This window comes from Mobula birostris, chromosome 8, assembly GCF_030028105.1.
Source record: "Mobula birostris isolate sMobBir1 chromosome 8, sMobBir1.hap1, whole genome shotgun sequence".
In the NCBI taxonomy this organism is placed as follows: Eukaryota; Metazoa; Chordata; class Chondrichthyes; order Myliobatiformes; family Myliobatidae; genus Mobula; species Mobula birostris.
The window spans coordinates 69,618,110-69,634,824 of NC_092377.1; the positions used below are offsets into that span (position 1 = coordinate 69,618,110).

General features: G+C 43.3%; 1 protein-coding gene across 1 annotated transcript in view; it reads left to right on the forward strand.

Moving 5' to 3' along the window:
* The window catches only part of mdh1ab (malate dehydrogenase 1Ab, NAD (soluble)), a 29,120-nt gene extending 15,119 nt beyond the window's left edge, over positions 1–14,001 (forward strand). The window contains exons 6-9 of the mRNA XM_072265407.1: positions 459–635; positions 2,524–2,637; positions 13,199–13,288; positions 13,701–14,001. Of these exons, the coding sequence (XP_072121508.1) occupies positions 459–635; positions 2,524–2,637; positions 13,199–13,288; positions 13,701–13,826 (507 nt within the window). The 3' untranslated portion in view covers positions 13,827–14,001. The remainder of the gene's footprint in view (positions 1–458; positions 636–2,523; positions 2,638–13,198; positions 13,289–13,700) is intronic.
* The last annotated feature ends 2,714 nt before the right edge of the window (positions 14,002–16,715 follow it).

A 16,715-nucleotide genomic window follows, 5' to 3' on the forward strand; every position in this document is an offset into this window, starting at 1 on the left:
TGATTAGTAAGGGTGTCAAAGGTTACGGGGAAAAGGCAGGAAAATGGGTTTGGGAGAAGTAATAAATAAGCGGAGAAGACTTGATGGGCTGATTCTTCTCCTATATCTTTTGGAGATGTAAGACTTGAGTAGTTTGAACACACTGCCCGTATGGTTTAAAGGCTGATACACTAAGGGCACTTAAAAGACTCTTAGAGAGGCACATGGATGTAGGGAAAAATTAAGGGTTCTGTTCTGTGTAGGATGGAAGAGTTTGATCGTGGAGTAGGTTAATAAAGGTCGGCACATCACCGTGGGTCAAAGGGCCTGTACTGTATTGTGTTTCATGCAAACCTAAATCTTAATCTAAATAAATGTTGTACATTGCCAATTCTTCAAAGTTGGAATGTTTTGTTCTTTATTTCTATAAATCTGGTTTCTTGTTAATGACTTGTATTACAATTTAAGTTTTCTTTTAGCTTGCATGTAGATTGGATGTACCTCCTAATGATGTAAAGAATGTTATCATCTGGGGCAATCACTCTTCCACTCAATATCCAGATGTACATCATGCCACTGCGACAATTCAAGGAAAGGAAATGAGTGTCGTTGATGCCATCAAGGATGATAATTGGCTGAAGAATGACTTTATTAAAGTAAGTAACAGCATAATTGTAAATTTTTGCATTTGGAAATGGATGAATTGACATTAATTCCTTTGTATTCTGTTTCTTTTAAATATTTTACGTGAAATTTTTCTTTCAAACTGATGCTATATAATTTAAATGAGTTAATTTTGTATTTTTTACATTGATATTAGATTGTGAAACATTAACTGTAATCCCAAGGTACGTCGCAGTATTTGGAAAAAAATATCAGCATGCTCTGCACAAACAAAGATTGTAGTAGGAAAGAAGTATTTTATCTTGTAGAAATTTATGATAAGAGTCAATCAGGTGAAGATGTGATAGATTTCAAATAGGTTGTTTTCTTAGTCTATCATTTGAAGTCTGACTTAATTTCCATTGAGTGTACGATCAATTATAAAACCTTAAACCATTGATACCGTCTATTTAGTAAGTTCATCTTTGGTCTTAGATTCAGTTGAGTGAAGTCGCAAATTGTTTTGTCTTGTCTTGTAACATGCATATAAATGTGTTTGTGCTGAATATAATGGCTCTTAGTTTTGAAAGGCCACTCTATGTGTCTTTGAGGGCTTTTTTGTTCACTTTAACACTTATCTGGGTACATTGGGCCTTTCAGTTGCAGCATTGTTGGTGCTTTGTGTATTGTGGTTTTTTAAAATTAGAAATAAAACTTAATTTTGGCTGTGTGAAGTGACTTCCTCAGATGTTCCTATTTTAAGTCAACGTTCATCTTTTATGTAGTAGCATAAATATAGTTTCCTTTTATAATCAAAGTTAAGTATGGTGGATACTGGTTAATTGAACATATCAGGACCAGTCCTTTTTGGCCCATTATACAGCTATTCACGGAAATAGTTTAAAAAGTATAAGAAGACAAACTACTGTTTAACTAAGTAACAAATTAATTAAATGAAATACTGGATAAATTAGAACACTAACAATATTACTGGTGGTTGTTCATTGTAATGACGATGACAGCAAACCCATGTGGGAGAGATTTTAATAAAAAGCCGTTGCCCTGTGGCAGTTCCACTCTCTCAGTCTCAGAATTTTGGGTCCAGTGGGACAAGTGGATGTCACAGCTGGGGTCTTCCCTGGTTGCAGTGAATGACCATGACTACTGTGCTTCGTCATACCTTCCGCTCTCCATGTAGCGTTGCAGAACTGCCTTCCTGGCCATTGGATCTCACTGTGCCCAGTCCACCAGAGCTGACTTCACATGCTAGGACAGGCATATTCCATCTCACTGGGGTATGAGACCTGCTGGCTACCCTCACCTGGTATAGCCCACCTGTTGTTGTGGTGTATTGGGATGCAGCCACTGTCGAATGCAAACAGAGTGTCCAAAGAAGTCCAAAGGAAACATTCAAGGTCATTACTGATAGCTTCAAGTTCTTCATAGTCCCTAACATGCTTAAGTAGTGAAATCATTTCAATTTCGCTTCCGACTGTTTCTGGCATTTCCAAGTCTGAATGCTTGAAACTGCAGTGAGCTAAATAGTTCAGAATTGTCCTACTGCCAACTATCAGTGACAAAAATCATTGCTTTTTAGGCAACTGATGCTATTTTAAAAACTGTGTGCTCTAAGTACAGGGTAGTGTCTAATGGTCACAAAATATGCATCCGACTGATGCTAGTTAGAAAATGTTTGACAACGGTCTCCTGCCCCGGTTCAGCGGCATATTGTCCCAAGTAAATGGCTGCCCCAATTAACTGGAATCCACTGTATATCAATAGAGGCAGTGGACCCATAACCCACAAAAACCAGATGTATTTAGGAATGAAAGTAGAAATTGTCAAAGATGGGCGGTTCCCACGTGCTGGAACTGACAATGCAAATGACCTAATGTTGATGAACTTGGATTGATTCTAAAATTGGTTTGTTTCTACCAACAGATCATACAACAGCGTGGCGCTGCAGTGATTCAGGCGAGGAAGCTTTCCAGTGCAATGTCAGCTGCTAAGGCCATCTCTGATCATATGAAGGATATCTGGTTTGGCACTCCTGAGGTATGATCGCTACCTATCTGTAATAGGCAAACTATTGTTTTGTTTTTCCCTGAAGCCTGCGTCATTCATGTGAAAAGTTTTATTTCATTGCCGCATGCCAGCCTTTATTAGGATTTTGAAGAGATTTGTTTTGTAAATCTTTAGAATTTCTATAGATAGGCCATGGAGAGCATTCTGATTGGTTGCATCACATCCAGATATGGAGGCTCCAGTGCACAGGATTATAGGAGGCCGTAGAGGGTTGTTGATTTAGCCAGCTCTATCATGAGCACAACCCTCCTCCATTAAGGATCCAAGAGAGTGCCATCCATCACTAAAGACCCTTAATATCCAGGACATGTCTTCTTGTTACTACCATCAGGGAGGAAGTACAAGAACCTGAAGACCTACACTCTAGAAGTGATTTAGGTTCAGCTTCTTTCCCTCTGACATCAGCTGTCTGAATGATCCTTTAACACTACTTCATAATTTATTGGCACTATTTTGTAATTTATAGTCCTTTTATGTCTTTGCACCATACTACTGCCACAAAACAACAGATTTCACAACATAGAAGTCAGTGATAATGAATCTGATTCTCAGAAAAGTGAGGTAATGCATTTTGGGAAGTCAGTAGGGGTAGGATAGGTATAAGGAATGTTCATGAATAGAGGGATGTTCACAGTTCCAATTACCCAGCCACAGCAGCTCTCTGTTGCAGTGAATTCCACAGAATAACCATCCTCGGGCTGAAGATATTTCTCATCTCAGTTCTAAAAGGGCATCCTTTTATTCTGAAGCTGTCTTCTCTCGTCCTAGGCGCTTCCACTATGAGAAAGAAGCGAGGCTATGTGGAGCAGCCAGTGTTAGAATGGTCAGGTTTTGGATCAATGGGCCAGTGAAATGCACCTCCTGTGAGATGTGAGACCTAATGGTCTCCTTTATGTCTACATCCATAGGAAGTGCAGCCAACTTCAGCCTCTGACTGATAGCTGGAGCTGGATGCAAGCAGGACCATCCAGGAGACTGAAAACCTCATGGATGAGTCTTACTGAGGTGGTCACACCCAGAGCGCAGGCTTCAGATAGTAGATGGGCGATCACCAGGAGAAGTAAGGGGAGTAAGCAGTCAGTGCAGGGTTCCCCTGTGGCCCTTCCCCTCAGCAACATTTACCCCTTTGGATACTGCCTGGGGGTGGGGAGGGTGACGACAGCAGCTGGGCCAGTGGAACTGTGTACAGCTGTGAGTGAAGGATAAAGTCAGACAGAGAGGGAAGGATAGGAAACTCGATAGGAAAATGGACAGCAGGTTCTGTGTCCACGAAAGAAAAGCCAAGATGGTGTGTTGCCTCCCAGGTGCTAGCGTCCAGGATGTCCCAGAGCGGTTGCAAATTATTCTCGAGGGAGGGTGAGCAACCGGAAGTTGTGGTGCACATTGGCACCAATGACAAGGGTAGAAAGGAGGAAGAGGTCCTGCACAGTGAGTATAGGGAGTTAGAGAGGAGGTTAAAGAGCTAAGGTAGTAATCTCTGCACTACTCCCAGTATCACGTGCTAGTCAGGTCAGGAATAGGATGATCATACAGATGAATGAGTAGCTGAGGAAGCAGTGCAGGGGGCAGGGTTTCAGATTTCTGGATCATTGGGATCTCTTCCGGGAAAGGTGTGACCTGTTCAAAAAGGATGGGTTACCCCTGTCCCCGAGCGGGACTATTAACTTTGCGGGCGGGTTTATTTGAGTTGTGAAGGTTTTAAACCATCATACCATGGTGGGTTTTTATGTCATAGACCCCTACCAATAACCAAGGGCTTTGTCAACCCCAGGTTGGGAATCCCTGGTTTAAACTAAGTTGACGGGGAGTTGGGAACTGGAGTGATGGGGCTGAGGATGGGATAGTTGATATACAAATCAATAGTGTTTCGTGAGACTGTGAGGAAGGACAGGCAGATGATAAAGCAAAATTGCAGTCAGTAAGATGAGTTGAAGTGTAAAATGGGGGCAAAATCAAAATTGGTGATGAATACAAGACTGAAGATGTTGAATGTGCGCAGTATACAGAGTAAGGAAGATGATCTTGTAGCGTAGTTAGAGATTGGCGGGTATGATGTGGGAGGATCACTGAGTCATGACTGAAAGAAGATCATAGTTGGGAGCTTAACATCTAAGAATAAATACTGTATTGAAAGTACAAGCAGATAGGCAGAGGCGGTGGGGTAGCTCTGTTGATTTAAAAGAAAATGGAATCAATTCCTTAAAAAGAGGTGACATGAGATCAGAAGATGTAGAATCCTTGTGGGGAGAGTTTTTTAAAAAATAAACAAGGGTAAAAGGCTGTTGTTGGGAGTTCTGTATAGGCCTCCATGGAGTAGCCAGGATGTGGGATATAAATTTCAATGTGAAATAGAAAAGACATATAGTAAGGCAATGTTACGATAGTATTGGGGGATTTCAATATGCAGGTAGACTGCGAAAATCAGGTTGGTGCTGGATCTTAAAAGATGGAATTTGTAGAATGGCTATGAGATGGCTTTTTAGAGCAGCTTATGGTTAAACCCACTAATGGAAAGGCAATTCTAGATTGAGTTTCGTGTAATGAACCAGATTTGATTAACGAGCTTAAGGTAAAGGAACACTTGGGAGGCAGTGATCTTAATATGATAGAATTTACCTTATACTTTGAGAGGAAAAAGATAAAGTCAGATATTATACTGGAGTAAAGGGAATTACAGAGGCATGAGGGAGAAGCTGGCAAAGGTTGATTGGAAGGGGATACTAGCAGAGATGATGGCAGAACAGCAATGGCTAGAGTTTCTGGGGGCAATTCGGATGACGCAGGATAGATTCATCCCAAAGATGAACTATTCTCAAAGGAGGGTAGGGTAACCATTGCTGATAAGGGAAGTCAAAGACAGCATAAAAAGAAAGAGTGAGCATATAATATAGCAAAAATTAATGGGATGATTGGGAATCTTTTAAAAACAAACAGAAGGCAACTTTAAAAAAAAACTGCAAGGAGAGAATTGATGAAATATGAAGGTAATCTAGCCAATAATTTCAAAGACGATACCAAAGGGTTTTTTCAGGTATATATAAAGAGTAAAGGGGAGCTGAGAGTGGATATTGGATAACTGGAAAATGACTGTGGAGAGGTAGTAATGGGGACAAGGAAAAGGTGGATGAACTTAAGTATTTTGCATCAGTCTTAACTTTGGAAGATACGAGCAAAGTGGCAGTAATTTGAGAGTGTCAGGGCAAAAGTAAGTATAGTTGCTATTACTAAGGAAAAGGTGCTTGAGAAGCTGAAACATCTGAAGGTAGATGAGTCGCCTTGACCTGATGGACTACGCCCCGGCGTTCTGAAAGGGGTAGCGGCATTGGTAATGATCTTTCAAGAATCACTGGATACTGGAATGGTTCTGGAGGACTGGAAAATTGCAAATATTACTCCACTCTTTAAGAAGGGAAGGAGGCAGAAAAAAGGAGATTATAGGCCATTTAGCCTGATTTCAATGGTTGGGAAGATGTTGGAGTCTTTCATGGTACTTGGAGGCACATGATATAGTAGACCAAAGTCAGCATAATTTCCTTTAGGGGAAGTCTTGCCTGGGAGACACAGTTGATGGTTTTCTGGCCAAGTTTGCAGATGAAACAAAGATAGGTGGGGCGGGCAGGTAGTGTTGTGAAATTGGAGTCTGACGAGGACTTCGACAGTTTGGGAGAATGGGCAGACAAGAGGCAGGTGGAATATAGTGTTGGGTGTGGTCACACACTTTGGTATAAGGAATAAAGGCATAGACTACTGTATTTCCTAAATGGAGAGAGAATTTAAAAATGAGAGGTGCAAAGGGACTTGGGAGTCCTTGTGCAGGATTCCCTAAAGCAGGGGTTCCCAACCTGGGGTCCATGGACCTCTTGCTCTATGCTGTTGGTCCATGGCATTAAAAAGTTGGGAACCCCTGCCCTAAAGGTTAACTTGCAGGCTGAGTTGGTGTTAAGGAAGGCAAGTGCAATGTTAGCATTCATTTTGAGAGGACTAGAATATAAATAGTTATGGCATTCTGGAATGCCATACTAGGTCTAGTATTAGGTAACGAACTGGGTCGGGTCACAGATCTCTCAGTGAGTGAGCATCTGGGAGACAGTGACAGTGATCACCGCTCCCCAGCCTTTAACATTATCATGGAAAAGGATAGAATCAGCGGACAGGAAAATCTTTAATTGGGAAAGGGCAAATTATGAGGCTATAAGGCTAGAACTTGCGGGTGTGAATTGGGATGTGTTTTTGCAGGGAAGTGTACTATGGACATATGGTCGATGGTTAGGGATAAATTTGTCCTGGTGAGGAGGATAAAGAATGGTAGGGTGAAGGAACCATGGGTGACAAGTGAGGTGGAAAATCTAGTCAGGTGGAAGAAGGTAGCATACATGAGGTTTAGGAAGCAAGGATCAGATGGGTCTATTGAGGAGTTTAGGGTAGCAAGAAAGAAGCTTAAGAAGGAGCTGAGGAGAGCAAGAAGGGGGCATGAGAAGGCCTTGGCGAGTAGGGTAAAGGAAAACCCCAAGGCATTCTTCAATTATGTGGAAGAACAAAAGGATGACAGGAGTGAAGATAGGACCAATTAGAGATAAAGGTGGGAAGATGTGCCTGGAGGCTGTGGAAGTGAGTGAGGTCCTCAATGAATACTTCTCTTCGGTATTCACCAATGAGAGGGAACTTGATGACAGTGAGGACAATATGAGTGAGGTAGATGTTCTGGAGCATGTTGATATTAAGGGAGAAGAGGTGTTGGAGTTATTAAAATACATTAGGATAGATAAGTCCCCGGGCCTGACGGCCTGACGAGGCAAGGGAAGAGATTGCTGAGCCTCTGGCTAGGATCTTTATGTCCTTGTTGTCCACGGGAATGGTACTGGAGGATTGGAGGGAGGCGAATGTTGTCCCCTTGTTCAAAAAAGATAGTAGGGATAGTCCGGGTAATTATAGACCAGTGAGCCTTACGCTCTGTGATGGGAAAGCTGTTGGAAAAGATTCTTAGAGATAGGATCTATGGGGATGAAGAGAATCATGGTCTGATCAGGGACAGTCAGCATGGCTTTGTGAAGGGCAGATCATGTCTAACAAGCCTGATAGAGTTCTTTGAGGAGGTGACCAGGCATATAAATGAGGGTAGTGCGGTGGATGTGATCTACATAGATTTTAGTAAGGTATTTAACAAGGTTCCACATGGTAGGCTTATTCAGAAAGTCAGAAGGCATGGGATCCAGGGAAGTTTGGCCAGGTGGATTCAGAATTGGCTTGGCTGCAGAAGGCAGAGGGTCATGGTGGAGGGAGTACATTTGGATTGGAGGGTTGTGACTAGTGGTGTCCCACAAGGATCGGTCCTGGGACCTCTACTTTTTGTGATTTTTATTAACGACCTGGATGTAGGGGTAGAAGGGTGGGTTGGCAACTTTGCAGACGACACAAAGGTTGGTGGTGTTGTAGATAGTGTAGAGGATTGTCAAAGATTGCAGAGAGACATTGATGGGATGCAGAAGTGGGCTGAGAAGTGGCAGATGGAGTTCAACCCGGAGAAGTGTGAGGTGGTACACTTTGGAAGGACAAACTCCAAGGCGGAGTACAAAGTAAATGGCAGGATACTTGGAAGTGTGGAGGAGAAAAGGGATCTGGGCGTACATGTCCACAGATCCCTGAAAGTTGCCTCACAGGTGGATAGGGTAGTTAAGAAAGCTTATGGAGTGTTAGCTTTCATAAGTCGAGGGATAGAGTTTAAGAGTCGTGGGGTAATGATGCAGCTCTGTAAAACTCTGGTTACTCACATTTGGAGTACTGTGCCCAGTTCTGGTCGCCTCACTATAGGAAGGATGTGAAAGCATTGGAAAGGGTACAGAGGAGACTTACCAGGATGCTGCCTGGTTTAGAGAGTATGCATTATGATCAGAGATTAAGGGAGCTAGGGCTTTACTCTCTAGAGAGAAGGAGGATGAGAGGAGACATGATAGAGGTGTACAAGATAATAAGAGGAATAGATAGAGTGGACAGCCAGCACCTCCTCCCCAGGGCACCACTGCTCAATACAAGAGGACATGACTTTAAGGTAAGGGGTGGGAAGTTCAAGGGGGATATTAGAGGAAGGTTTTTTTACTCGGGGTGGTTGGTGCGTGGAATGCACTGCCTGAGTCTGTGGTGGAGGCAGATACACTAGTGAAATTTAAGAGACTACTAGACAGGTATATGGAGGAATTTAAGGTGGGGGGGTTATATGGGAGGTAGGGTTTAAGGGTCGGCACAACATTGTGGGCTGAAGGGCCTGTACTGTGCTATACTGTTCTATATTCTATAAAATCTAGGATGTTATGCTGAGCAACACACACGAAATGCTGGAGAAACTCAGCAGGCCGAGCAGCATCTATGGAAAATTCCTTTGGCAGGGCTGGCAAAGGGTTTCGGCCCGAAACATTGACAGCACTCTTTTCCACAAATGCTGCATGGCCTGCTGAGTTCCTCCAGCATTTTGTGTGTGTTGCTTGGATTTCCAGTGTCTACAGATTTTCTCTTGTTTGTGATTGGGTGTTATGCTGGGGCTTTATGAGGCATTGGTCAGACTGCATGGGGTCTCTATGAAAAGATGTGCTGGCATTGTAAAGGGTCCAGAGGAGCTTCACTCGGATGATTCTAGGAATGAAAGGATTATCATATGAGGCTCTGGGTCTGCACTCGCTGGGGTTCAGAAGGATGAGGGAGGGATCTCATTGAAACCTTTGAAATGTTGAAAGGCCTAGACAGAGTAGATATGGAAAGGATGTTTCCCATGGTGGGAGAGTCTAGGACAAGAGGGCACAGCCTCAGGATAGAGGGGCGCCCTTTCGCAACAGAGATGCAGAGAAATTTCTTTAGCCAAAGGGTGGTGAATTTGTGGAATTTGTTGCCACATGCAGCTGTGGAGGCCAGGTCATTGGGTGTATTGAAGGCAGAGATTGACAGGGTCTTGATTGAATATGGCAGCAAAGGTTACGGGGAGCAGGCTGGGAACTGGGGTTGAGGAGGAGGGAAAAAAGGATCAGCCATGATTGAATAGTGGAGCAGACTTGATGGGCCAGATGGCCTAATTCTGCTCCAATGTCTTATGGTCTGAAAGGGTTAATGTATTATGGCTCTGGCCTGTATTCACTGGAGTTTAGAAGACTGACCTATTGAATATTCAAAGGCCCAGACAGACTGGATGTGCAGAGGATGTTTCCTGTAGTGGGTGAGTCTAGAGCCAGAGAGCCTCAGAATAAAGGGATATCCACTTAGAACTGATTTGAGGAGGAATTTTTTAGCCAGATGGTGAATCTGTGGAATTTATTGCCACAGATGGCTGTGCAAGCCAAGTCATTGGGTATATTTAAGGCAGACGTTGATAGGTTCTTGATTAATCAGGGCGTCAAAAATTACGAGAAGACAGAACAATAGGGTTGAGAGGGATAATAAATCAGCCATGATAGAATGGCAGGCTCAATGGGCCAAATTCTGCTCCAGTACTGTACCTTATATCCTCTCCATATTCTCTCTATTCAAGCCTTTCATTATTCCCCTCTCCCCACCTTCTTATTCTGGCATCTTCCACTTTTTCCAGTCCTGATGAAAGGTCTTTGCCTGAAACCTCGATTGTTTATTCATTTCCGTGGATGCTGCCTGATCTGTTGAGTTATTCTAGCATTTCTGTTCCTCTAGCATTGCTTTTAATATTCAGTAGGTTTCAATGAGATTTCTCCCCCTCCCCCATCTTTCTAAACTCCAGTGAATATTCATTTCTGGAACCATCAAATTCTCCTTATAAGAGTGACTACAATAATCTCTGCCCTTTAATTCTGTTGAGTTTCTGGTGTGCTGTTGTGTTTCCATGGTGAAGACTGACAAGCTTTTATTCAGTTTGTCTGCCGTTTCTTTGCTCCCCATTACCAATTCTCCAGCATTATTTTCCAGCAGTAAGATGTCCACTCTTGCTTTTTACTCTTTATATATCCTCCTATTATTGGCTGGCTTACTTTCACATTTCACCCTCTAGCTCCTCGACAATTTTCTACTACTTCATGTCCTCCCTTTTGCTTTTATGCAGCTGTTGACTCCCCTTGTCAGCCACAGTGATCTCATCATCCCTTTGGATTGGTGCTTATTCTTTACACAAAATGATCCTGCTGTGCTAATTACCTCCAGAAACTCTTGGCCGTTGCTGTTCCACTGTCATCCCTTCCAATTAACATTGGCCGCCTCCTCTCTCATGTTTCTGTAGTGATACCAGTACATCACCTCCCTCAAGTATTGTCGCACATTCCTACAACCACATAGCATCCAACAATGTTCGGCAGAGCCACAAAACAAGAACAGCAACAACAAAACTACAGCAAAACAAACCCCACTCACTTCTGCCCCCCCCCGCCCTCACGCCCCCTCCCCCCATAGACAGGCCTACGATCCCAGTACCGGCTGCCTCTAGTCCTTGGCTCCCAACTCTCAGCCATCAGCACTCCAATAATCAGTTCCTGGCCCAGGCTTGGATGCATCAGGCTGACCTCTGGACTGATTTCCCAACTTCACCCTTCAACCTTTGGTCAACTACCTTCGACCTTTGGCTTTGTCCTCCGGACTCTGCCGATCTCTGGGTATCGAACACAAGACTCTGCGGTCACTGGTTTGACCTTTGGGTCTTGGCTTCCAGACTGGCATGGAGCGCTGACCTCGGTGACCTGTGGGTTCACCAGCCCTCATGACTCCCGCCTGTACTGACCTCCATTCTGGGACTTGCTTACCTGGAGATCGCTGGTCTCCACAGCACCTGACAACTCAACTTCTGGGATCACTACTTGGATCTTCCTACTTACAGTCACACCTTCTTGTCCCTGACAATAAACTGGATTTGAAGCAGTTAATCTAATAGGTTCAAAGGTACATTTAATGTCAGAGAAATGTATACAATATACATCCTGAAATGCTTTTTCTTTGCAACCATCCATGAAAGCAGAGGGGTGCCCCAAAGAATGAATGGCAGTTAAATGTTAGAACCCCAAAGTCCCCCCCAGATTCCCTCCCTCCCTCCTGCGCGTAAGCAGCAGCAAGCAACAGTCCCCCCTCCCCCCACTGGTAAAAATAGAAGCACCAGCACCTGCCACCGAGCACTCAAACGTGCAGCAAAGCAGCAGCAAAGAAACAAACTTGCATTACTCCAAAGACTGTGCGTTCACCCGGTATTCGACATACCATTGTCTGTCCCTCCCTCCCTCACGCCACCGCCCCCCCAATAAGGGAGAAAGCGGTGTCTCCGTTTCACAGTGAGCGGGGAGACATAACAGACAACTCATTGGTTTATGATGTTAAAAGTCCGTTGTGTTGCTTTTTCTGAGCTCTGTGCCCAAAGATCTCGGGTCTCTGGGCACACGGCCTTCGATCTTCCATCTCCCACAACATACCAATCTCCTGCCTAGACACCAACCTCCAATCCCCATGGACTCCAGAGCCACGAAATCAGGGACCTCCGAAGGCGTGCAAAGCTCTTAGGCCGTGCTGAATAAAGGCCAGTTGTGAAACCCCGAGAGCGGGTCACATTCCCACAAAGACCCGAAGTCAGTGTATAACTCCAGCTCGGGGTCTTCAAAAGAACCCTGAAAGGGAAAAGTAGAGATATTAAGGATGGAAATAGGAGTGACTGCCTTCTGAAATATCTGGGTAACTCTTCTCCTTGCTAATGTGTTGCCATTTTTAAAGCCCGAGTTCCTCAAGCAACTGACACTCGTTTTGAGTTGAGACCCTGCCTTATATTTTTACTCCAGATTACAGACACTGCAATTTTTGACTCCCCTTAAACACGCTTTTACAATTCTTTCATGGTGTCCATTCAGGATATTTGTCAGAGATTGAATTTTATTACACGGTTGCTAAATTAGTTATTGCTGGTGGTGGTAGTGGGGATAAGCTCCCACTACACTATCTATTAAATGATTGCAATGGCGTGCATCTCAAATAGCCTCTAACAACCAAGTCCAGCTCCTAGCCTTCATGTGTGGCTTAGCTACTAAGGTCAGCAGAACTATTTCTGCCGATGGGCGAAGGGACAAAGGCGAGTTAACTGGCACCAGTTGTTTCAGGCAGATGGGGGTTGGCAGCTCATCAGAGGAAAACCCTGATCTCAGACCTCAGCTGCCGTGCGGCAATACCCACTCACAGAGAAGGCTCCAGGAGTAAACGCTGAAGGGAAAAAAACTGCAGCTTGAGTCCCTAAGGCAGTTCTCGTTGAGTTCATTGCTAACTGGCAACTCCAGCGATGCAGCTGGTGCCAAACTGCTGTTCATTTGGATTCATCAGCTGCGTGGAGAGGGGAAGCTTGCTACATGAGCAACAGCTTGCTGTCTGTATCGTACTGCCCTGACTTGAGTGTCATGTAGACAGCTGGGACACAACGTCCAAGATTGACCCCGACCAGTGAAGGGCCTCAGTTTAGTTTAACATTTGATTTGCATTATCCCAGCAAAGATTTTTAATGCCTTCAAAATGAAACTGATATGAATGAAAATAAAAATGCCGTCTCTTTTTCTTCCCCCTTCAGGGTGAATGGGTGTCAATGGGAGTGATTTCTGATGGAAATACATATGGTATCCCCGAAGGCCTGATCTATTCTTTCCCAGTAAAAATCAAGGTAAACACACAATTTTTTTTCTTTCTTGAACTAGCACAAGTAAGGTAAAAACAGACAGGTTCATACTTAAAATGAGCTTCATTTGTCATGTAGATTGAAACATAGTGAAATGCATTGACGACATGCTTGGGGCAAGTGTTGTCTTGCTTCTGGCATCACTATAGCGTGGCCACAGCTTACTCACCCTAACCTGTACATCTTTCGAGTGTGAAAAGATAGCGAAGCACCTGGAGGAAACTTGTGCGGACACGGAGAGAGCTTCCAGACGGGGAAGGAAATTGAACCTGGATTGCTGGTGCTGTGAAGTGTTATACTAACTGCTGCACACTGTGCTGCCCGTACTAATATGATATATTCCATTTAATATAGGTTACTGATGTTGATATTCACTAATTGCTTCTGTTTATTCCAGAATAAAACTTGGTCTATTGTCAACTGTTTGCCAATCAACGACTTCGCCTGCGAAAAGATGAAAGCCACTGCTGATGAACTAGTATCAGAGAGAGATACAGCCATCGAGTTCCTAACAAGTGCTTAAAATCATTGCTCATCAAAATACTCTGTAGTTAAAGTAATATGTCAAGTTATTGGGTCTGTTGAATCAATAAAAAACATTTAATCGGGATTATCATCTATACTGTAACGGTTAAACTCCTATTAATGGTATGCATAAGGAAGTTTTTCCACATATTAAAATCTAAACTTCCAAACAACTTTTTGCTTTTTTTTTCATTCCTTGAGCAGATTTTCAGCTTTTTTTCTCATTGTGTTAATTTTCCTCTTTTTAAGGCCTGGATGGGTACTAAGCAATACCTGATACAAATATTTTATAGTCGGGTCAGAAGATTGGACGGAATATTAAAAGGAAAAGAATGACAAAGAATTAGTTTTAAAGAAAATAGAGTACATAATAAAGCTTGACAAAAGTAAAATAGCTTCTCAGGTATTTCAGAAAGAAAAGTTACTGAAGTGTGCATTGGTGCTATAAATAGTAGGAGAATTAATTGGAATGTGGCCAATAAATTGCAAGTGTTATTACTTAAGTGATTTTAGATTGGGAAGAGTTAGTGCTCAAAGTGATGTGTGTTTCTGATAGTGTACTTACTAAAAATGAGCATTTCAATTCAGCAAGTAAGTAGGAAGTCAAATGGTATATGGCTGCCTTCGCAAAATGATGTTAAACGGTTATTGTAGTGATGCCAGGTCTGACATCCTTTAAAGTTAGACCATCCCAAAGGTGACGAGACTCGTGTTGGATTATCAAACACAACATTTGTACATTGCCAATTCAGTTTTTTTCAAAATCAAACATTTCATTATCCTTTTAATCAAAATAGCTCGACTTGGAAGCATCCATTATGTTGTTGCTGAACCTGTTGAAGAGAAATATTTTGAGACAAAATAACACCTATAAGTCCAGAATAAAACTAGAATGTTGGAAAATCTCAAGTGATGGATTTGTTTCCATTGAGCAATAGTGAAGATTTTTGTTTTCTAGGTTAAATATTTTGTTTGATTCTTTCAAGATGCAATAGGGTCTTTTAAGAGACTCCTGGATAGGTACATGGAGCTCAGAAAAATAGAGGGCTGTGGGTAACCCTAGGTAATTTATAAAGTAAGTACATGTTCGGCACAGCATTGTGGGCTGAAGGGCCTCTATTGTGCTGTAGGTTTTCTGTGTTTCTCATTCTAGCTGAGGGATTTTCTCTGGGAATCTCAAGATTCTTAGTACTCAATAGTACCAATGACTCGTCTGAGTTCTCGTTTATAATAGCGTACTGATAACAGCTTGCTACAGAGGGAGAGGAAAATGTTAATGTTTCAAATTGTTGAGATAGTCATAGTCACACTTTATTAATCCCGGTGGAAATTGGTTTCCGTTACAGTTGCACCATAAATAATAAATAGTAATAGAACCATAAATATTTAAATAGTAATATGTAAATTATGCCAGTAAATTATGAAGTAAGTCCAGGATCAGCCTATTGGCTCAGGGCATCTGACCCTCCAAGGGAGAAGTTGTAAAGTTTGATGGCCACAGGCAGGAATGACTTCCTATGACGCTCAGTGCTGCATCTCGGTGGAATGAGTCTCTGGCTGAATGTACTCCTGTGCCCACCCAGTACATTATGTAGTGGATGGGAGACATTGACCAAGATGGCATGCAACTTAGACAGCATCCTCTTTTCAGACACCACCGTCAGAGAGTCCAGTTCCATCCCCACAACGTCACTGGCATTTTGAATGAGTTTGTTGATTCTGTTGGTGTCTGCCACCCTCAGCCTGCTGCCCCAACACACAACAGCAAACATGATAGCACTGGCCACCACAGACTCGTAGAACATCCTCAGCATTGTCTGGCCAATGTTAAAGGACCTCAGGAAATAGAGACGGCTCTGACCCTTCTCGTAGACAGCCTCAGTGTTCTTTGACCAGTCCAGTTTATTGTCAATTCGTATCCCCAGGTATTTGTAATCCTCCACCATGTCCACACTGACCTCCTGGATGGAAACAGGGGTCACCGGTACCTTAGCTCTCCTCAGGTCTACCACCAGCTCCTTGGTCTTTTTCATATTAAGCTGCAGATAATTCTGCTCACACAATGTGACAAAGTTTCCTACCGTAGCCCTGTACTCAGCCTCATCTCCCTTGCTGTTGCATCCAACTATGGCAGAGTCATCCGAAAACTTCTGAAGATGACAAGACTCAGTGCAGCAGTTGAAGTCGGAGGTGTAAATGGTGAAGAGAAAGGGAGACAGAACAGTCCCCTGTGGAGCCCCAGTGCTGCTGATCACTCTGTCGGACACATAGTGTTGCAAGCATACGTACTGTGGTCTGCCAGTCAGGTAATCAAGAATCCATGACACTAGGGAAGCATCCACCTGCATGGCTGTCAGCTTCTCCCCCAGCAGAGCAGGGCGGATGGTGTTGAACGCACTGGAGAAGTCAAAAAACATAACCCTCACAGTGCGTAGACACGATTCAGCAGGAAGACGATGGCATCCTCAACTAGTCGGGGCTGGTAGGCGAACTGGAGGGGATCTAAGTGTGGTCTGACCGTAGGCCAGAGCAACTCCAGAACAAGTTCCACCAGGCCATCAGACTGATTAACTCTCAATGATTTGAGTGTACCCTATATTACATTGACTGTTCTACTTATTATAAATTACTGTGATTGCACATTTAGATGGAGACGTAACGTAAAGATCTTTACTCCTCTATTTGAAGGATCTAAGAAATAAAGTCAATTCAATTCAATAGAGTAGGCACTGAGGACACATCGTTGTGGGGTGCTCATGTTGAGAATAATCCTAGTGGAGTTATTGCTGCCCATCCTTACCAATTGCTTTTGCTGGTCAGGAAATCAAGGATTCATTCGCACAGGGAGGTATTGAGTCTCAGTTTTAGAAGTTAGTTTGGAATTATA